The sequence below is a fragment of the Rhinolophus sinicus genome, linkage group LG03 (genome assembly GCF_036562045.2).
Source record: "Rhinolophus sinicus isolate RSC01 linkage group LG03, ASM3656204v1, whole genome shotgun sequence".
In the NCBI taxonomy this organism is placed as follows: Eukaryota; Metazoa; Chordata; class Mammalia; order Chiroptera; family Rhinolophidae; genus Rhinolophus; species Rhinolophus sinicus.
This window is the reverse complement of record NC_133753.1, coordinates 70329826-70353808: the sequence shown is the minus strand read 5'-3', so window position 1 is coordinate 70353808 and position 23983 is coordinate 70329826. Positions and strand designations below refer to the sequence as shown.

The window sequence follows — 23983 nt, the reverse complement described above, 5'->3', positions numbered from 1 at the left end:
TTGTTGTCGTTGCTGAAGTCATTATTTGCAATTCAGTGGAGAAAAGAAGTGTTCAGAGATTCACCCTTGTTTTCTTTTTCACAGAAAGAAAAGAAGGCCACCTTGTCCACTGGTTTCCTGTCAATGCTTACCTGAGGAAGATTCTAGTCTGTCCAATTTGCTGATTAGCCAATCCAGGTTGTTGGAGAATTGAGTGCAATTGTTTCTATTTCCACGAATGAGGGCAGCTGCAAACAAGGAAACGTTTGATCATGTAGGTTAAAGGATACAAGGGTGATTGGCGTAAGAACTCGGGAAGCTGTTAAATATACTTCATATACTTTGCAACTAAAAGGAACTGAATGGCAACCTTCCCCTCCCTAGCCCTTTGACACAATCCTGTTTCTATATTTAGAAAACTAAAAATCTAGCATTCACTCAAATATTTCCAGAGCATCTGCTATGTGCCAGGCACCTGTCTAGTTGCAGGGGAAAGAGAAGTGGGAACAGGACAGCAGAATTCTCACATTCGTGAAGTAGGAGAAAGAAACAATAAACACACAAATTAATAAAATTCCTTCAAATAGTGATAAACAAGAAAATAATATTTGCTTGATTAGTGGCTTAAGAACTCAATTCTTTGCAATGTCTTCTTAAACCACACTGGAAATTCATTTCTCAGTGCTAAAGGAAGGCACCCAAATGAACACAGCTGGAAAGGTTGGTTAAACTAATAGGTAAGTAACAATTAAACACGAAACTCCAAAATATCTCAAACCCATCAGTCTACGGCAGGGGTTCCCTAAGTCTGCTCCCCTGGACCAGAATGTCCATGTCAGCTGAGAATGTTAGAAATGAAAATTCTCTGGCCTTATCCCAGATCTAATGAATGAGAAACTCTGGGGATGGGACCCATCATCTGTGTTTTAACCAGCCCTCCAGTTGATTCTGATGCCTGCTCATGTTTGAGAACCACTGGCAGATGATATTGCTAAGGGAAGGAGAGAATATGCTGTCATTCGATTTTCATCCATCCAGACCAAGAAATAACCTTCCCTCCACAGGCCAACGTGACAGATGCAACTTTGGAGCAAGTCCATGTAAACTGGTCAGTCCCAATTACCGTACTCTTCACGTTGCAGATTTTGAAAGATGGGGGTTTAAAAGATGCTTATAAGGTATTTGGATAAGGAACAGTTTGCTTCCGGACCCCTGCTTTGCACTTACCCAGTTAGTGGAGGGCAGAATTTGGTCTGAGCTGCTAAACTGCTTTTCAGGTCAGCTTAATCTTAGGGAGTCGGTCTGCCTGGGATCAAGCCTGAGTTCCTACCACTTGCAACGTGTGTGACCCTGAGCATGTCTGAGCATCAGTTTCTTCATCAATAAAAAGGGGATAAGAGTAGTCCCTATACCTCAAAGTGCTGCTCTGAGGATCAAAAAGAGATGTTCCACTGCTTGGCATACAGAGCTTAGTAAATGTGAGCTATTATTGTTATAATAATTACTACTGAGTCTGAGCTATATAATTACAAAACATTAGGGTCACACAGTACAGGGGCAGTCCAGTCAGTCTAACTCTTGACATTGAGAATGGGTCCAGCCTGATTTCTCTGGGCTCCTCTCTGGCCTGCTGAACTTTTTATGGATTTCCTCTAATGGGACATAGGCTTCAGAGCAAAGCCCTACAATGCTGCATCGTCACCATGCCTGAGCCACCACTGGTGGCCACCTTACTGTCCACCATTGTCCTCCCATGGCCTGGCTCTCTGCGCCCATGTGGTGGCATTGGTTATAGCAAGCACCAGGACATCACCATACGCTCAGTGTCGTGAGAAGAACGGTTGGGTGCTGGATCATCCTTCTTTACCACCTTCTTTCCTCCACCACAATAAAATAAGCAGGAGTTATGACTGACCAATAAACGGACAGTGGGAGGACACAGTTTCAGAAAGTAGCCACCCTTAAAGTGGGCGTATCAGAAGTCTAGAACTTGAGGGCGCCATACACATGTTTCAGTTTTCAGTTCCCTCATGTTAAAGATGAGGAATTGAGATTCAGAGAGTGGTAAGTGTTTCACAGGTAGTGTTGGCAACACTGAGCACCATCTGCTTCCACTTATTGCTGACTTCTTGCTCTAAGTTTGGAAAGTACAATAAGTTACTGAAGTTAACTGAATGAATGGCTAGGTTAGCAAAAGGCTTCCGAAAAATGAGGCTAGATGACCATCCTGGTTTGTGAAGTGGAGATCCCATAGAGACCACCTTTGGAAATCTTCCCAGGAAGAGGCTGTGTGGATACTTACCCAGCAATTTGTACAGGAGGTTCAGGATTTCTTTCCAGGCCATGCCATTCTCTTCCCTGGCAATTCCTGCAAAGTGTGCTACGCTGTTGTAGATATTTAAGCGATCAATGCAATTTAACACAAGGGCCAACATTCCCTGTGAAGGCAAGTCGGGGGAAAAAGGAAAAATTCCTGATGAAGAAAGCAGATCCCTTTTGTTCTTTCCCCTCCCATATCATTCACTTTTTAAGACTGATCATGCTAACATGCAAATAGATCTTTAGGTTTTGTGTTTTACCTCCTAAGAACAAAATATGCATTTTTATGTCTCGGATACCTAAATAGCATCAGTTTGGGAGTGAGTCAGCAGTCTCCTCTGACAGGCTTGCCCCCACGTGTTTACCTCAAACCAAGGACATACTGAGGAAGAGGGAGCGGAAATGAGTCTCACAAATGCCTGCTCTGTGCGGGGTGTGAAATGACTGACTCACCCAGAAACAGCCCTGGATATAGTCCCTATTCTTCTCTTAAATCTCAAACAAGTTCAAGTAATTCCATTCAGATACAGAAGAAAACCTTGCTTGCTTTCTCCCTCTCACCCCCACAAAAAAAGTGGGATTTAGGGACAATAAGACAAAAAGAGTACTTTTAATCACAGTTTCATCTAAATTACAATACTATGCCACCCAGTAAAAACATCTGTGCCTAGCTATTCTTAAAGCAACGTAGTTCCAGTAGCCTGTAAGGAATAATGTCCCCAGCGCCAGCCTGCTCAGATCAGAACTCAGCTGGGATGGGTCTATATCTCATGTCACTAACTTCGGAAATTCCCAAGGGACAGGACCTAGGATGGAGCCAGAACGAGGGCCCCGTGCGTTCCAAGGTAGTGTTTCCTGCATGTCCAACCTCATCCCTAGGGACCCAGATTTCACCTAAGACCTAGTATCACCTGCAGCTTTAAAAGCAGCTCCTTCGTTATTTCTGATGTGGTGGCACCGGGCATTTATATTTTTCAAACAGGTGTCCTAGGTAATTCTGACACCTTCCAAAACTTGGGAATCACAGCCAGTGCCACGGTCTAATAGCTGAGATGTATTGAAAATGGATTTTGAATACACATGTGGCACGGAAGCTTTCAAATACAACCTGGTTAGAATGTGCCACTGTACACAGTGACCACACACACTGCCAGTGTCACCAGAGGCGGCTGACAGTGAAGGTCAGCTTCCAGTTCGTCTTTTTCTTCCTGGCCTCCTCGCTTTCTTGTTCTCTGTCATTTCATACACATGTGCAGGCATGGAGACAAGGCTAATGGCGCCTGGGATATATAGGGGTATTTCAGCTCAGGACAAAAAGAGAATCTCAATTTCTAATCATTTGGACTTACCTCTTCCTTGAAAAGATTCTGTCTGTTTTTGAGTGAGCGGAGCTTGTTCTGCTTGTCTTCATGCTGCATCTCTTCCTCTGGGGGCTGGAAGTAGGTGATCAAGTCCTGTAGGGTCTGCAGGACCTCTTCTATTGGCAGGGTGACGGGGGCAGCTGTGCGATTGTTTCCACTAAAAAACACAAGGTGGACACGGCTAGGGCACCAGGCCTCCAGTGGGGACCCTGACAAGTACCCACCAGATCCTGGTTCCCACTCGCCCCACACCGGGCACAATGCACTGCTCCTGGGGTGGTCTTTGTATGAAAGACCACAAATCGATGTTGGCCAACTAATGGAGCAACAGAAGGCCATTGATCTGATTTGATTTTAAAGCCATTTCATAAATAAAGAGGAGTGACCCCTGGCTGTCTGCCACACTTTCCCCTTTTTAATAAAAAACACTTTTTAAAAATAATAAACTTATTAACCCATAATTCTTTTGTATTATTACATGTTCTTCTTGAAATAGGTTAAACATAAGGCTGGGAGGGTTTCTGTCACTGGCCTGCCCCTCCACCTATATCTTTGTCTTCTGTCTCGCTCCATGTGTCTTTTTGATACCTCAGCATGTGTTTTTCTCTTTAAGTTTCTATGGTGTGCAGACACACACTTGTTTCCCCATCCCAAATGTGGATGTCTTTCTCCTTCACTCTCCTGTCTCTTTCTCCTTCCTTTGTGTGCTCTCCCTCTGTATCTCCCTTCCTCTTTCTCAGCACCCCCCATCTGTCCACATCCTTCTCTCTGTCTCAATGTCTCCTTCTGTGCACCTCCTGCCGTCTCTCGCTCTCTCTGTCGTGTTCCTCCTTATCCTGAATGGGTCTCTGTCTCACTGACTCTGTCATAATTTCCCCCCAAATCTTGGAATTAATCCTGTGAACACAGAGAGATCAAAAACCTCCACAGATGGCAAAACGAGCCTTCATTTTCCCGTTGCCTTGAGGATAAAGGCTAAGAAGAGGAAGGGGAAAACGAACCCAGCCGCTGTGGAACTGAATCATTGGCCTGGGGGACTGAGAATAAGCTGAATGTGTAAATAATATCAAGGCTTTCCTTGGATCAATTTCTAATGAGTTTTCCTTTGCATTTACGGGGTATCTGGTTATATATTAAACTGGACACATGTTAAGAAAAGATTGTTATCTAAGCCTAAAGCAAAGGCTGAACATGTCCTAAAAACACTCAGTTTATGAGGTGGCAATAATTCCAAATCTGCGTAAATGCATGCCAAGTGCATACAATGAGGGCAGGCAAGTCCTTCTCACTAGTGTGTACTTTGACCCATGGTAGGTGCTCGGGAAATGTTTGTTAATAACTAGCTGAGATATTCTTGGACACAAAGAGGGTGGCAAAGAGAGTGCCCTGAGGCCATGAGGTGACAATTTGGGACTACAGAACCCAATCAGAAATGACTTCCAAATGTTAGATTCAGTGAAGGGATGAATACATTTTCCTCAATATTTTTGGTTTAGTTGCAGAGTTTGTGTCTCTCTCTCTTTCTCTCTCCCTCTCCCTCCGTCCTGAGTTTACTGGAGACATTGATGCCAGTTAAGTACACAGTGTTTCTTCGTGTGTTAAAATGAAAAGTGAAAAGGAGAGGTTTGTTGGCATTTTTTGTGGCTTGAAAGGACAACGACATAGAGGGTTGGGAAACCCAGGGTACAGTCCCTGCATTAACCACAGGATATCTGGAGTGCCTTTGAGCCGCCGGTCGTTTACTTTTACACCTGGAAAATAGGAAAGGTACACTCTTTGATCGACAGGGTCCTTCTGGGTCTAATTTTGTTGTTGTTGTTGTTCTGTGTGTTTTCACTTCTGGGTCACTTCATCTTGCCCCCGGAAAAAACATCAGTATAACAGTCCTCCACTAGACTGAGGTAAATGCCTCTCTTCCTTCAAAATAGAACACATCCCACGTGCTTGGTGCTGGAGACAGTAGTGAAAATAGACATGACCTCTGAATGGCTTCATGGTGCTCACATTCCACTTGAGAATCTTAGAGAGGAGACCCCGAGGGACAGGAACAAGATAATATCGCAATTCAGAACTAACTGCAATCGGAACCTATCTCGTCCCAACCTTTCCCACTCCCTACAGCCACTGTCCCACTACATTCCCAACCTTTGCCAAGGATTTCTTTTGTTCAATTCAAGTAAGACCTCTGGTGATGCTGAATATTTACCACACCATCGCCATAAAACCACTATTTATATTGTTTGCCCCCTAAGGTGAAACTCAGAGGTCAGATGGCAAGCATCTTCTCCTCAGTAGGATTTCTGAAACCCCCTCATCTCTTGCATTGTTCATCTGTTGTATTGGCTAGCTCCCAGCAACTGTACAGAGTATGAAACAGCACATGCAAACATTAACTTTTTCTTCTTCACTGTTTTTTCTTGCCCTTTCCCTACTCATTTAACTTTAATTTGCTCTCCCAGGAGGCCACCCTCTTCTTCTGGTTTCCATTTGTACACAGTATGCACTGTTGGTTTCTCAAAAGAGATGGGAGGGGAGGATGTATTTCCAAATTATTATTTTTTTTTACCTTTCCCTTCCCAGCTCTTGCAAAATTCAAGTACTATGGCTTTTGTAGCCCCTACCTTTGCTGCACTGGGTTTTCATTATTCCTCCTTTCTTCTAAAACATCCTGGTGGCTGGGAGAATCAAGAATTTCTCCATTGAGGGTGGAACTTCCAGAATGGCTGAATGAGGAGTTCAGCAAATCTCTCCCATAAAATAATGATAAAATTGGACAAAATCATCCAAAATGACGTTGTGGGACTTTGGAAATTGACCAAAGGCATACAACAAATTGAGAGGTATGCATTAAAAAAAATATGAAGCCTGGTAAGAACAGTGGGAGTCTATGGTGTTTCGGGGGGAGGCTGTTCCCATGCCCTCCCCCAGCTTCTTAGCAAAGTTTAAACAGGGTGCGGAAGACCATGTGCGAGGCTGCTCAGGAAGGACCAGAAAGGGACCTGGCTATCTACTTATCTCTGGCTGAATATCAGGCCTTCCTTGTGAAACAGAAAGTAAAATCTTGGACAGATTTAAAACTGCCTGAACTTGAACATGTTATCCAACACACCTGGGTAGCACACTTGCCTTCTAAGCAATACTAAGGGAAATCCTTCAGGCTGAAAGAAAATGACACCAAACAGTAACTAGAATCAACATGAAGAAATAGAGAGCACTGATAAAGGAAATTATGTAGGTAAATATAGCAGACAGAGTATAAGTATATGTATTATTTCTCTTTTGTTTCTGTAACTCTTTAAAAAAACAAATGCATAAGATGATAATTATAAAACTGTATTGCTGGACTTATAACACTTGAAGATGTAATATACTTAATATCTCAAAGGAGCAGGGAAATAATAAAACAATATTGGAGCAAAGTTGCTTTATTTTACTTGTTAAGTTTGTATTAATTTCTTTCAAGTTAAATACATACTGAGTTCCCTAGAGTATCCCCTAGGAACACAACTCAAAAAAGTAGTTAAGAAAAACTCAACAAAGGAATTAAAATGATACACTAGAAAATATTTAACACAAAAGAAGGCAATAGGAAGGAACAGAGGAACAAAAAGGACATGAGACATAAAAGACAAATAGCAGAATTTCAGACATAAATCCAACCATTTGAATGATTACATTATCTATAAATAGATTACACACACCAATAAAAGGAAAAGATTGTCAAACTACATCAAAAAAATCCAGTGTATGGTATCTATAAGACATACTTTGTAGTTTCAAAGACACAAATAGGTTGAAAGTAAAAAGAGTAATCCAAATGGTAACCATAATCTGCACGCAGACATTTGGAGTGGCTCTAAAAACATACTTTAAGACAAAAAATGTTCATAGAGAAAAAAGGGAGACATTTTATAATTATAAAAGGGTCAATTTATCAGGGAGATACCTATTATAAACATACAAGCACCCCAAAACAGAGCTCAAAACATGTGAAGCAAAAATTGACAGAGTTAGGCGAGAAATAGGCAACTTAATAATAACAGAGATTTCAATACCTATTCTCAATCAGTTAATGTAATGAACTATATTAATAAAGGAGAAAACCACATGTTAATCTCCATAGACAAAGAAAAAGAATTTGACACAATCTAACACTCATTCAACAACAACAACAATAATAATAATACTAAAATCTCTCAACACACCAGGAATAGAAGAGAACTTCCTCAGCCTGATAAAGGGCATCTATAACAATCCCATAACTAACACCATATTTAATAGTCAAAGAATGAATGTTTTCCTGCTAAGATACGGAACAAGACAAAGATGTCTGTTCTCTCTACTTTTATTCCGTATTGTAGTACATGTAGCCAGTACAATCATAAAAAGTTAAACATCCCCAAATGTCCACTGATGGATGAATGGATAAACAAAATGTGGTGTTTAGATACAATGTAATAATATTCAACCTTGAAAAGGAATTAAATTCTGGCACATGCTACAATATAAATGAAACCTGAAGATATTTTTATTAAGTTAAATAAGCCAGACACAAAAATACAAATATTCTATGATTTCACTTATACGTGGTACCTAAAATAGTTAAATTCATAGAAATTGAATGTCAAAGGGTGGTTACCAGGGGCTGGAGGGAGGGGAGAAGAGGGAGTTATTGTTCAATTGATATGGAATTTCAGTTTTTGATCATGTGAAAGTTCTGGAGCTGGAGAGTGGTGGTGGTTGCACAACAATTTGAATGCACTTAATGTCACTGAATTGTACACTTAAAAATGGTTAAAATGGTAAATTTTATGTTATGTATATTTTACCGCAAAAATATTACAAAGTTAAACAAATTCACATATGACTCAGTAATTCCACTCCTGGGTATTCACCCAAGAGAAATGAAAACATACACTAATATCCATAGAATTACAGAGAATAACCAAAAATAGAAACAACCCACTGTTCCTCGATTGACAAATACACAGAATGTGAAGTGTGTGTGTGTTTGTATCTGTCTTTCTCTATAGAGATATCTACATGTATAGATCTCTCTTCTGTGTAGACACACACACACAATCATACATATAAACATACATTTATGTGTGTATATGTGTATCTGTACCAATATCTGGTAGACATACATGAAGAATACCCTTAAGCAATGAAAAGGAACTGAACACCATTATGAGCTGTAACAGGGATACACCTTAAAAATATAATATTAAGTAAAAAGGCCCAATTCAAAGGACATATATTGTATGATTTAATTTATCAATTTAATGTATTAAGACCGTAGATAACTAGTTGTCTGCCTAAGGTTGGGGTGGCAACTAGTATAAACTGCAATGGGTATAAGGAATTGTTTTGGGGTGATGGAAATGTTTGGAACTGAATTGTGGTGACAGTTGTACAGTTCTTTAAATTTATTGAAATTCACGGTTTCGTACACTCAAAAGGATAAATTTTATGATATGTAAATTATTACCCGATAAAGCTGTTTAAAAAGAATTTTCTCATTTTCAGGCATTTAACTCCTACTTACTTTTTTAAAATAACAGCTTTGTTGAAACATAATTCACATATCTATATACAATAATCTATTTAAAGGGTACAATTCAATGGTTTAATGGTTTTTAGTATATTTACAGAGTTGTGCAATCATTACCTCAATCAATTTAGAACTTTTTCATCAGCTTCCCCCCAAAATTTCACACTCATTAATAGTCACTCCCCTTTTCCCTGCTTATACACAACCACAAACCTTCTCTCTTTCTCTATAGATTTGCCTATTTTGGACATTTCCTATAAATGGGATTATACAATGTGATCATTTGTGACTGGCTTTTTTTCACTTAAAACAATGTTTTCAAAGATCATCCATGTTGTAGTATGTATCAGAACTCCATTCCTTTTTATGGACAAATCATATCGCATTATTTGAATATGGCACATTTTATTTATCCATTCATCAGTTGAATGTTTGGGTTGTTTCCACCTTTCGGTTATTATGAATAATGCTACTTTGAACATCAGTGGACAACTTTATGCGTGGACCTATGTTTCGTATCTCTTGGGCATACACCTAGGAGTGAAATTGCTGGGTCATATAGTAACTCTATGTTTAATGTTTTGAGGAATTTCCATACTATATTCCAAAGTGGCTGTGACAGTTTATATTCCCACCAGCATTGCATTAGGGTTCTACTTTCTCCACATCCTGTCCCACATTCTTATTAATAGTTTTTTTGATTATAGCCATCCTTGTGGGAATAAAGCGCTGTTATCTCACTGTAGTTTTGATTTGCAATTTCCTGATGGCTAATGGTGCTGAACATCTTTTCATATGCTTATCGGCCACTTGTATATCTTCTTCCGAGAGATGTCTATTCAGATCCTTTGCTCATTTTTTAAATTGGTCCATTTGTCTTTTTAATGTTGAGTTGTGACTGTACTTCATTCTAGATACAAGTCCCTTATCAGATATATGATTTGCAAATATCCTCTCCCATTATGTGGGTTTTTTTTTTTTTTTTTTTACTTTCTTGATGGTGCCCTTTGCAGCAAAAAAAGTTTTCAATTTTGATGAAGTCCAATTTATTTACTTTTTCTTTTGTTGCTTTTATTTTTGGTATCATATTGAAGAAACCACTACCTAATCCAAGGTTATTAAAGTTTAAGCCTATGTTTTCTTTACCAGGTTTCATTGTTATAGGTCTTATAATTAGTCTTTGATTCATTTTGAATGAATTTTTGTATATGTGTGAGGTAAGGGCCACTGTCTTTTAAGAAAGATATAGGGGCATAGGTTGAAAGAATAGGGGGGCAGATAAATAAACTGTCCACCTCTAAAATGATGCTTCTAGTAACAGTCTAGACTACATGAAAAACTCATGTTTGTATGTAGCTATCTTTTTCTGCCTCTATCAAGCCTTTCATTCTTATAACTTTTCTTTGAAGAAGAAGGGCATGTCTGGATGTAATGAGGCACAGAAAGGAAGAAATACTTTGCTCAGGAATCACAGGAAACCAGTGGCAGAGCCAAAAGCAGACACAGGATGGTTGACTTGCTTCAGTTCCATCCCCTGGCAGACATATTTCTATTGCTACTTTCTCCAATTTAGTAACAGAACCCCTAATTTGTGCTGGGTACATAAGCCAACCAACCAGAGATTATATTTCTCAGCCTCCTCACACCTAGGTGTGGCCGTGTGACTAAATTTTAGCCAATAGAATTCTAGATAAAATGATCCACTTCTGGATCATAGCTCTTAAGAAAGAAATTGTTGTCCTCTACTTTCTCTTTCTTCCCCCTTTTGCAGGACAGATCTCAGACTTGGTACCAATAGGCTATTCTTTATCATGTAGATAAAGAAAACATAGCAGGACAGTGGTTATCAACTGTGGCTGAATATTAGAATCACCTGGGGAGCTTTAATTAAAAGCTGGTGTTTGTGAATTCAAAAAGATACATGCAGTCCTATGTTCATTGCAGTGTTATTTACAATTGCCAAGATATGGGTGTCCATCAATAGATGAATAGATAAAGAAGATGTGGTACATATATACAATGGACTACTACTCAGCCATAAAAAATGAAATCTTGCCATTTGCGATAACATAGAAGGAACTAGAGCAGGGGTATCAAAACTGAGGCCCATGGGCCAACTGCGGTCCACAATCCATTGTTAATTGGCCTGCAGCAAATTCCAAAAATATATTTAGTTTACTTAAATAAACCAGGTGAGGTAATATGTACTTCACCTCGAGTGAGTGGCCCGGCTGTTTGTGTATTTTACCGCATATGGCCCTTGGTAAAAATCATTGAAAAAAGTTTGGACACCCCTGCACTAGAGAGTATTATGCTAAGTAAAATAAGTTAGACTGAGAAAGACAAATGCCATATGATTTCACTTACATGTGGAATCTAAAGAACAAATGAATAAACAAAACAGAACAAACTCATAAATACAGAGAACTAATGGGTGGCTGAGGGGATGGCCAAAAAAGGTGAAAGGGACTAAGAAATACAAATGGTCATTTATAAAAATCATCACGGGGATGTCAAGTACAGCATAGGGAATATAATCAGTAATATTGTAATAACTATGTATGGTGTCAGGTGGGTATTAGACTTATCAGGGTGATCACTAAGTTATACTAATGTCTGATCACTATATTATACACCTGAAACTATATAACATTGTATGTCAACTATAATGGAAAAATAACGTTTAGAAAAAAAATCTTAAAAAAACACGCTGGGGTTCAGATTTCACCCCAGGGATTTTAACGTAATTGGTTTGAGGTGCCACCTGGGTATCAGGGTATTAATAACTCCCAAGATGAATCTAACATGGGCCAAAATTAAGACCTCTCTATTCCAGGGCAGCGGCTTGTAAACTTAGCATGTATCAGCACCAACTGGAAGGCTTATTAATACATGATTTTCTGGGGTGCCATTCCCAGGTGTCTGATTCAGTAGGTTTGTGGGAAAACTGGAGAATTTGTATTTCACAACTATAAAAACCTGTATGAGATCTCAAAGCAGCAACACAGAAGGAACGTAAGCCCCAGTGGCCAGAGTATTTTCATTAAAATATTCATTTACCCTATAATTTTACTTTAAAGAAAAAGAAAAGTTTATCCCGAACTGCAATAGCAACTTAGCTTATATCTTAACTAACTCACATTCCTTGGCTTATAGTGTTTCAACAAGAAGAAAAGTAAAAAAACAAACTTTTTTTTCTCATTTCATGCAAATTCCCATAAGAAATTTACACCCTCTTGGCTTTGGAGACATTTTCCCACAAGAGAAGGATGGCTTGGAACATTGCACTGTTTACAACAGAATCCATTCCTCATGCTAATTGGTGAACACAAACCACAGAGTTTGGTTCTGGCAGCATGGCTAAGGCTGGGGGGTGGTGTTTATGATACAAGCAGGCAGTTCAGTTACTTTAAGTCTCAGCCATAGTTGGGTAACTCAAGGCTTCCAGTGCAAATCAACTTAGATGCAAGCTGATTCTGAGTGATGTGGAAAGCCTTTCTCAATAGCAGAGAGGGAGTGGATCTGTTTCTTTTCTCTCCTACCCTCCCTTCCCATCTTCACACTACTACAAAAGGGACTTAAAGCACTCCAGCTGTCTTCACTTAATTTTCCTGAGACGACCTCGGGTGTTCATGACACCAAGCTGAATAACCAATGGGGCTTGACCATTTGTTGGGCAGAGAGAGAGGGTAGTAGGAGGTCACCATGTGGGAAATAGATTTCAGTCCCAAGCCCTCTCCGATGAAACTCTTTGCTGGTGTTTAATTATTTTCTGAAAACACTCACAGTATTAAAAAGGGATGGGTAGGTGGGATTGCAAGGCCACAGAGTAGAAACTGCCAGGTACAGCAAGGGAAGGAACTCACGTACCTTACAAACTGGCTGAATAAGGCTGTTGTGTTCCGGATGATCCGAGCAGCCTGGGACTCCTCACGCTGGCATCTCTGCAGTGTTAATCCGTCATCCATGTGGCCTTCCTGATGGAGTATGACCTACAGAGCAAGCACACCAGGTCCAGGTTACACGTGACTCCACAGCTGGGCAGACAACATGTCTTATAGTTTCCCCCAACCCTGGCACACCTCCTCCGTGACCAAGTTCCCCTGGGTCCATTCTGAAAATGGGACATTAACAAAGTTATTTTGCCCATATGCCCTATTACTGACATATGAATCATTCTTGAAACATGATGCTTTGATGAAAATAAAATTTTATGTGCCACCGTGGTATGAATTACAATAAATTCCTTGGGACTAGATGGCCAATTCGAAAGGGTGAAAACATACTTTATAATAGATTTTTCTCTCAAAGTGAACACAAAACCTTACTCTTGGCGATGAAAACAGTCATTTTGTTAGAGCCTTTGCCTTCAGAGATAAATTGAGGAAGAGAAAGACACGTTAAAGCAAAACCCTCTACTGGGATCAGACGTGGATTTCTCTCCTTAAGAACAGCCACACGGGGTTAACTTACTGTAAAAGTGGGGAAGCAGCTGAACACGATTGCTTCTTAAGGGGGCTAGGAAGAAGGTTTGAAAACCTTCAGGTATCAGCAACCTGAGTTCTACTCCTGCTATGCGCTTCCCCTGTGTGACCTTGTGCAAATTACTTAACCTCTCTTTGCTTCAACTACACCATTGACAAATGGACTTAGAGGGTTGTTTGGAAGATTAGATGATTTGCATGTAAATCACTTAGCATGTTTCCTAGAATACAAGAGATACCCAATGAATGTTATAAGAAGCAGTATTTTATTGATCTCTGATCAATTATTTGGAAGCTAAGCATATGAGGACTGACAATTAAGTTCGTGAACTTGTTGCAATAATGTTGCTAACCTTTTTTTGATATCAGAGGGGTTATTCATTATGAATTTGTAACAAATGGAAAAACAGTTAACCAAGTTTACTGTTTGAAAGTGCTGAAAAAGCTGCATGAAGAAGTTAGACAACCTGAACTTTTTGCTAACCATTCATGGCTCTTACATCATGACAATGCACCAGCTCACACGGCACTGTCTGTGAGGTAGTTTTTAGCCAGTAAACAAATAACTGTATTGGAACATCCTCCCTAGTCACCTGATCTGGCCCCCAATGACTTCTTTCTTTACCCAAAGATAAAGGAAATATTGAAAGGGAGACATTTGGATGACATTCAGGACATCAAGGGTAATATGACGACAACTCTGAGGGCCAGTCCAGAAAAAGAGTTCCAAAACTGCTTTGAAGGGTGGACTAGGTGTTGGCGTCGGTGCATAGCTTCCCAAGGGGAGTACTTTGAAGGTGACCGTAGTGATATTCAGCAATGAGGTATGTAGCACTTTTTCTGAGCTCGCGAACTTAATTGTCGAAACTCATACTTATTGATCACCTTTTTGGGCGGAGCTAGCAGCTTTTGGTATAGAGGTCAGTAATTTTTCCCTCCAAAGAGTCAAATATGCGCAGATGTTAACTGGGATGGTTTGACTCTAGTGTAAGTCAGGGTCAAATCTTGATTCAAGTACCCGGCATGGCTTCCTCTTGATGTGAGTAAATTAAAAAAGACCATTTGTAGGTTCTGGGTGATTGGGGAGGGGGCTGATGGTCAGTCTATATCAAATAAATAAGGCATATGGCTTCACAAAATATTTTTAAAATAAGGATTTTTGGTCTTTCTCATTTTTAGCACAAAGAAACAACTTATTTTCCTTTCCATGTGAAAATCTCTTTGTTATTATTTATTATTATTACTATTACTATTATTATTATTTTCTTCTGAAGGTATGTTCTGATATAATGAATCCACACAGGAAGTAGAATACTGGCTTGCAAAAACATATATTCATTTTTGAAAAAAGACTTTGCATCCCATCTGTACACGACAGCTTAAACGTCCCAAAGGATGCCCTTACCATTGGAGTCACCATTTCAAAATGTTACTTAGCCACGACATTCCAGCAACTGGTTAACAATGTTGCATTTAGGTTGGGCAATACTTTGCCAGTAGGTTTACTTTGATCTTAGCCCCAGCTTTCTGGTTCCTCAAGACCAAAATCCTTAGGTTTTGCTTGTACTGACAACATATTCAAACTGGCCAGCCAAATAAGAAAGTAATGAGAAATGGGGGGAGATGCAGCTGATGGAATATTGTTATGTGCCCTGCTGATCGCTGCAGACAGGTTTCTAAGGTCCTGCTTCTCTTGGAGGAATTACATAGCCCAATAGCCGAGAGCGGAAGCCCGAGGTATGAATAGAAAGAGGGCACGTCCTTTAGGGTGAGTTACCGCTCATCAGGTTTTTCATTGCATCTGTTCTTCATTGGTTTTTCTAGGTTCCTGGTTTGTTTCATAAAATACTTAACACAGACTTGGGCATCCTTTGTAGTTTTAGAGGAGAACTTAACCTGCTCCTCACGAAACGGAGAAGGGCAGCCCTATTAAGGGCAACACATTTATACAGAGTTTCGGAAAGCACCCTCCAAATTCAAATGCCCATTCCACCAGTTAAATGGATCTAGGGATGATGGTCCTGGAACAGAAAAGCAGGGACAGGCACCATAAATCAACATCACAAACTGGGGTCTCCACTAGTAGACAGGATCTTTTGAGTATGTCCCCTCCCATCCAGAGTTATAGCCGAGGTCCACAAATTTCACTCTCTTTAAATGTCATCAATACCTTAGTAGGTGTGAAAAGTTGTGAAGGCTCCACATGGTATTATTATAATCTATAGAGGATTTAACTTTCTTCTGATAGGCTGGTAGGGTAAATGATGGCTTGGCATTTATTTTCAATCTGCCCTTATTTCCAGGATACAGTACTTACTCGTGGGGTAGAGCCCCTTTGGGATTTATTGAAAGCCTACTGTGTTTTCAAGAGTCGTTCCAACTTGAGGGGCTCTGACCCCCAACCTTTGTCTCCTTAGTACTGTCATACTGTTCATGTCTCTGCTTCTCTCTTCTCCCTCACAGGTGCCATTATCTGTTTGCTATCTTAGCGTCACACCCCATCCATGGTCAGCTGAAGATTCCATTCACGGGAAATTGCATATAGAATTTCAGGTTCAGGTTTCTACGGCTCCCTTCACTCTGGAATCTTGGCCCCTCGAGTTGCAGGAACTTTGGCTGACCTTACTCTAATGTGTCTCTCTAGCCCAATCAAGCTAACACAAGACCCTATTCCTTGGTGCTACACTCAGTAAATACGCTGAGGGGAAAGTGGTAACAAAGATGCAACTCATTTTAGTGCACTTACATTCTATGTGGGATTTATAGCGTTCATGTCCTGGGTGCCCTGGTTGCTGAAACCTTCAAATGATTATTTTGTTTTGTTTTGTTTTTGTATTTTATCCAGTCTTTGTTTGCAGAGGAAGCATTGGGCTCATACAAGCTAGTCTGTGTGGCCTCTTATTTTTTCTATTTTCTATCTCTTCTTCATAATTTTAGTTTCCCTTTTCTGGATGTTTTCCTGGTATGTTTTACTTTAATAGTATTGCCCTTATGGTTCGCTCCCAACCTTCTTTCTTACAATCACCAGCATTCTGGGAATCTTCACCATCTCCACATTAGGCCGATATACCCAAACTCCAATGTACAATGCCTCCTAGAACCTCATTTTGGGACTCGTTCACTACCCAAACTTGTGTTTTGCAAGGGTTCTTCAAGGAGAAAAAAAAAAAAAAAAAAAAAAAGCTCCATGCCCTTGGCATCTATTTTCTTGGTTCTTAAGAAAAGAAACACTCTTATGGCAATATCTTTGCTGGTAAAATTTATTCTGGTAAAAAGATGCTGTGTGTATCTAAGCCAGTTTCCCATTGTAGCAGGCTGCTAGAGACCACTCAAATCTGGATACATTCTCTGTGGAGACAGCAACATTCCACAATCTCTCATTTTTCTGCATGTCGGTTCCTGTGGGCTTGCTGCCATGCGATTTGCTTTTTCTCTGTAGATATTCTATTTAGTTTGTATTATGAAAACTGCACAGTAACTCAATTATCCACAGAAATGGAGGGAGCAATGATGTGGTTAATCCCCAAATACCACAGCACCAAGTTATTTAGTGCAGGTTTTAGAGTCCACTGAACAAATTCTACCCCCTCCTCACAAATTTGCCACCTACTGAACTTTTGTTTTGCATTGAATATGAGGTCAAAGTAACCACATTTGGCTGTACAATCTGTCAGACAGAAAAACTCTTTAGAATAGTAACCGAACATACATCACATCCATCCAATTCTGAGGATCACCTGCCCCGTTGCTTCCAACTGTATACAACAGTTCTGGACAGGCTTTCTGACCCCTCACCTTTCTCTTCAGAGGTCCAAGGCGGGATGTCTTGGCATCCTGTGCTTTGTAGGTCACCCACAGACCACTGGCTATGTGCTGGACAAAGCAGACAGAATCTCCATACTTGATTTCTGGAACTCCCATGCCATCTATATCTCGCTTGTGATTAGAATCCAATTTCTCCTTGATTTCCTATTTCACAGAAAATGAAACAAACCAAACATAGGCATGTCTGATCAAACAGAAACATAACATATAAAACAAATCACCTATACTGAATTTGTAAGCCAAGGAATTGATTACCAAAATACTCATGATGCATCTGTCCAAGCCAAGATTTCTGAAAGGTTTGCTTCCCTTACCTGTTAATTGTAAAATCAATGCATTTCAAGTTTCGGTTACTTTAGTGATATTTAAATCTATGGCAAAAATTGGAAGCTGGTAGATTTCTGTTTCTGATTTTGTAGAATTCTTCATTATATTTTCTATTTTCCTTGTCCTGACTTAGATACCTGAAATAACTAACACTGTAATGGCCAATTAACTTATTTTCAGCAAGTTGTACCTGCCATAAATTTATTGGTTATCTTATATAACTGATCTGGCTCAGGGGTTTTAAATAAATCTTTAAAATATCTTTTATAGAAGTCAGCAGAGAAACTGACTGAGCTGGTAGGGGCTACTGTGCCTTAAGTCTAATGTAGTAACCGGCATATTAGTCTCTTATGGCTGCCTCAGTTGTGTGTTGCAGTTAAAGGGTTTCATTCTTTAATTGACACTGTTTCACTAAACTTATTCTCGAGTATGGAAAAAAAGGAGTCATGGGCAGTAGGAGTCCCCTTGGTGAAAACCTGAGGTGCCTATCACAGGGTGAGTCCGGAAGTAGACCCGCGGTGCACGGTAACTCTGTCCCTTTGTCATCAATCAGGGCCTCTCAATGGTTCTACCCAATTTCCATTTCTTCTCCGCATCTTGTATTAAGTTGCTCATTTGTAAAAGCCATTAGCTAGGCAGCATTTTGAATATTTTATAGAATAAAAAATGTAGATGTTGTTCCCTCTGCTTGTGACAACTTTTATTCTTAATGATGGAACAAGAGTAGCACACATACTGAGCTGCTTCCCATGGATAAGGCAGCGTTCTGTTATTTGCGCGTATTAACTGCTCATAGCAGTCTCTGTTGGGGCTACAAATATTATCCCAGTTATACAGAGGAGAAAATAAAGGTACAGAAAAATAAGTAATTTGCCCAAAGTACTCACTCAGTAGTGAAAGAGCCAAGATTTAAACCCGGAAGTCCAGCTCTCCACTGCTCAAATTCCTACTCACCCTGCAATACCCTGTTCAGGTGTCACCTTCTCTGTGAAGGCAGTTAGTCCTCTTGCTGCATTTCCCCAGCACAGTCTCATTCCTCTACTGAACAATGAGCAACTCAAATTGCAAATGTGCTTGTTTATCTGACACTCTCCTTTCGCCAGACTATAAAAAAATCAAGGGATTCTTTGTGTCACACACCCATGGAGTCTCCTGCATTATAACTTTTCTCTCCACCTTTCTTTCTTCTACGTCTCTGCTAAATGTTACTTAAGGAAATCTCGCCCTATTTGGAAACCAAAAGAGCTCCTAATTATGGTTACACACTAAGAGCAGAACTGGGGGTACTGTGTCTTTAAAGAAAGGCAAATCCAAAGTTTGGGAGTGAAATTAGACATAGAAAAATAAAAGGCCATTTCCACCTAAGAGTCACGTAATGTAGTCTCCTTAGAAAAGAATTCCATTTATTTCCTCATTCTTCTCTAACGAATTTGCTTTCCTACCAACATTAACCGACAAAATAAATATGATTTATCTTTTTAAAAAAAGAATCAAGGGCAGGGGCCGAATTTAAGTTAATTTTGGATTCCTAATACAGTCTTTCCAGCACCTATCAATTGCTTAATAAACATATATTAAAGAAATATATATATGTGTGTGTGTGTGTGTGTGTGTATACACACACACACACACACACATATATATGTAATTTTTTCTTTCAAATACATTTTGAATTTTAGTTCTTATTTCTTTTTCTTCAAACTTTCATAAAAGCAAAATGAGTTATTTTGCACACATTTGATCATTTTGAGCAATGTTAACACTTTACTGGAAATTCTTATTTAAAATGTATGTTGAAACATCGACTGGATTGTTAAATATGACTTATTTTTCAAGGTGAACATTTCCAAAAGAAACTATTTCTGGTTTTATAACAAAAGCCAGTGGGAAAATAGAATTTGTTATATTAGGATGTTTTTTAATAGGCAAGTGGTTAAGAATGCATTTGTTCTACAAGATAATATATATTTGCCTTTCATTTCAGAAATATCCATAATTCTGTAGACATTCAGACCAGTAACAGACTTAAATATGTCAAAGTTTTCATCTCCAGCCTGTTCTCTAACTGTAGGCAATGCAGCAAAATAAAAATAATATACACTACAACAGTTAAATATAAATAATTATGGTAATTATGAAGAGCTCACAATTAGAATATTGCATGTTCCCAAATTATCAATGATGATGGTCATTTCATTTATTTTTTTCACTTTTCATTGATTTAAAAATGACTTCGCCGAAAGAAAATAAATTCTAGGGTCGGTTTTTCTAGAGTCTCTGACATAAATGGATCATTACTGTTTACAGATGGAGTGTCTCTCTGTGTCTTTGCTTTTACAAAATAGCATCAACACCCAAGGTTCTATGGTAACCACTGTAGTGGCTGCTTCTAATTAGAAAGAACAGGAGCAACAAAAACAAAATCTAAGACATACAAACTGACACCAAAGCCCAGTCAACCTAAATCTAAACAACAACAACGATATATTATCACGAAAATGAGAGTGCTGTATGATAGAGAAGCCTGATTTGGCTGAAAGCAGGTTGGTGATCTCCCTCTGATTTGAGCATCAACTAATACTTTCCTCTCTGTTTACACTTCAAGATAGCCCCAAATGTATCCGCTCGACTGCTGGAAATGGAACCTTTCTAAAGGATAGAGCTAATCCAATCACTCCCTTTCAATAACTGCCTCGTTCATACAGAATATAATTCTTATTTCTGAAGTTCTCATACACCATATCCTTTAACCAAATTGGATTATGTTCCTTTGATATATCAAGTGTTCCCTTCCTCTCGGTCTTTACTGACATGATGCTTTCTGCTTGGAATTCCTCTGCCTCATATCTGCATCTTTACATCTTATCCATCAAGTCTTCTGAAATCCACCTTTGCTTTTTCTCTAATCTTATGACATTTTCCTTCACCCCTCTCAAGGTTCTGCAATATGAATCCTTTGCTGATATACTTCCTGTCCCCTGCAGGTTGAAAACTCTCCAAGTGCGAGACTGGTATTTCCTTGTCTTTGTATCCCAAACAATGCTCTGCTTAAAATAAGGTGCAAATAATATATTTTTGTTTTATTGGTCTGTGGGCATCAATTTGTCTGTTTACCTGCACAATATTCCCTACGTTAGATGACATGCTAATTCCAAAAAGGAACAGGTTACTTGTCCTAATATGTGTTGAAGTGTAGTATAGAAACACAAAAGACCCCGAATAGCCAAAGGAATCCTAAGAAAAAAGAATAATGCAGGAAGTATCACACTCCGTGACTTCAGTTTGTACTACAGAGCAACAATACTCAAAACAGTATGGTATTGGCAGAAAAACAGACACATAGACCAATGGAATAGAATTGAAAACCAAGAAATAAACTCACATAAATATGGACAGATAATTTTTGACAAAGGAGACAAAGACATACTACAGAGAAAAGAAAGCCTCTTCAATAAATGGTGCTGGAAGAATTGGAAAGTCACATGCAAAAGAATGAAACTAGACTGCTATCTGTCACCATGTACCAAAATTAACACAAAATGGATCAAAGACCTAAACATAAGACCTGAAACAATAAACTGCATAGAAGAAAACATAGGTACTAAACTTATGGACCTTGGGTTCAAAGAGCATTTTATGAACTTGACTCCAAAGGCAATGGAAGTAAAAGCTAAAATAAATGAATGCGATTAAAGCAAACTGAAAATCTTCTGCACAGCAAAAGAAACCATTAACAAGATAAAGAGGCAACCAACTGAAAGGGAGAAGATATCTGCAAACAAGTCCTCTGATAAGGGGCTAATATCCAAAATACATAAGGAACTCATACAACTCAACAACCAAAAAACAAACAATTCAATTGAAAAAACGGGCAGAGGACCTGAACAGACATTTCTCCAAAGAGAACATACAGATGGCCAATAGACATATGAAAAGATGCTCAATATCACTAATCATCAGGGAAATGCAAATAAAAACCACAATGAGATATCACCTCACACCAGTTAGAATGGCTATAATCAACAAGATAAATAATAAGTGTTGGAGAGGCTGTGGAGAAAAAGGAACCCTCATACACTGTTGGTGGGAATGCAGATTGGTGCAGCTGTTATGAAAGGCAGTGTGGAGGTTCCTTAAAAAATTAAGAATACAATTACCATATGACCCAGCAATCCCTTTCCTAGGTATTTCCCCAAAAACCCAAAAGCATTTATCTATAAAGATATATGTGCTCTGATGTTCACTGCCGCTTTATTTATGGTGGCAAAGACATGGAAACAACCAGTGTCCTTCGACAGATGATTGGATAAAGAAGATGTGGTATATATACACAATGGAATACTGTTCGGAGGTAAGAAAAGATGAAATACTGTCATTTGCGACAACATGGATGGATCTTGAGATTATTATGCCAAGCGAAATAAGTCAGACAGAAAAAGTTGAAAACCATGTGATAGACACAGACAATAGATTAGTGGTTACCAGAGGGTAAGGGGGGAGGAGGGTGGCAGATGAGGGTAAAGGGGATCCAATATATGGTGATGGAAGGAGAACTGACTCTGGGTGGTGAACACACAATGTGATATATAAGATGATATATTACAAAATTGTACTTGAAACCTATGTAACTTTACTGACTGTTGTCATCCCAATACACTTTAATTAAAAGAAAAAAAAGAAAAGAAGCAAGGGGAGATGGGTGAGTTATCAGCTATAGCATTAGTATCTACGTAGCATGATATCTGGACAGAGTAGGTCCTAATTCATGTTTACTAATTAGAGTTCGATTTGTTGTTATTTGACACAAGTAAACTATCTGTGCCCACAGAGGACAAGGAAGTTTCTTTTCAATAGACTGTAAGCACACAAAAATATTTCATAAGAAAAATAGATGTGGAAAGATGGGGCCCATTTATGGATGCCAGAGTAAGTCATCAGGAAAGCCCTAGGTAGCCCACTCTTTCCTAGGTATCTCTGGAGAAACTTGAAAAATCACCTTTGGATTCACTTCCTCACCAATATAGTCGCCTTCTGAATTCATGACCTTGAATATGAGGTCTTAAAAAAAAAATCACACATTGCAAGACACTGCTGGAGCTTGGGTAGCTGCAAAGCCTCTGCCATTTATAGTGTGCTGAGACAGGAAGGACCTCTGCCATTTATAGTGTGCTGAGAAAGTGGATTTGTCTGCCTCATTAGGGAATTCCTGAGTAGAAGTCACTGGACCGGGCTCTTTCCACCATCTTCCTCATTTAATCCCCACACCATCATCTTTAGGTAGGCATTTCATGGACAAGGGAACAGATTCCCAGATAATCTTCCTGGTCTCTTTGAATCCTCACAACAATCTCTCAAGACATACTTCTTCACCCCCATTTTTTGTATAACAAAGGACATTAAAGCTGAACAACAAATGACAGAGCCAGGATTCTACTTCCAAGTCCATGGTTTTCCTTGACTGCTTATGTGAATAACAAAGACGGCTTTATTAGAATAATAAAGACTTGGGAAATGATCAATTCAAATTTTAAAAATTCTTTGTAGATTTATTAAAATGAAACTGCAGGAAGTGATGCTATCTCTAGACGACTGAATCTTAAGTTACATGTTTTCTCCTCTCTCCCACCCTCCTTTGCTCCATACCCTCTCTTTCCACAACTGATAACTTGGTGAGGAAATAGAGCGAGGAGACTGGCACAAACAGCACTTTGTCAGCACCAATCTTTTCATAGAGGGATGGACCATGAGGCCAGCTGCCATCTTGTTCTGGGCCACTGAGGTTAAAGGGCACATGAGGATACAGTCTGAGCATCTGTGCACACACAGAGAGCAGTGGGCACTTCCCAATAGAAGGCAGGGAAGTCATGTTTGGCCAAGAACATAGCACTTAGCACATAGGAGATATTCGATAAATGTTGACAAAACGGAGTTTAATGTTTATATACAACGAGGAAACATTTCCTCTAATGGGGAACAGTGATAGCTCTATCGCCTTATGCGACAAAATAAGCAACATTTGGATTCTATTTCAGTCATTCAAGACTTATGTTATATTCATTCACTATAGATAAAAAATAAATGGCTACATGTTACAAGGCTTGCTTTGAGGGTAATTCACTCTTCTCTGAAATGAA

The 23983-nt window shown here is 39.3% G+C and overlaps 1 protein-coding gene across 1 annotated transcript in view; it reads right to left on the bottom strand.

Moving 5' to 3' along the window:
- RYR3 (ryanodine receptor 3) overlaps window positions 1–23983 on the bottom strand; it is a 477803-nt gene that overhangs the window by 224487 nt on the left and 229333 nt on the right. Inside the window, 5 exon segments of the mRNA XM_074327936.1 lie at window positions 132–227; window positions 2282–2417; window positions 3648–3816; window positions 13084–13205; window positions 17493–17666. Of these exon segments, the coding sequence (XP_074184037.1) occupies window positions 132–227; window positions 2282–2417; window positions 3648–3816; window positions 13084–13205; window positions 17493–17666 (697 nt within the window).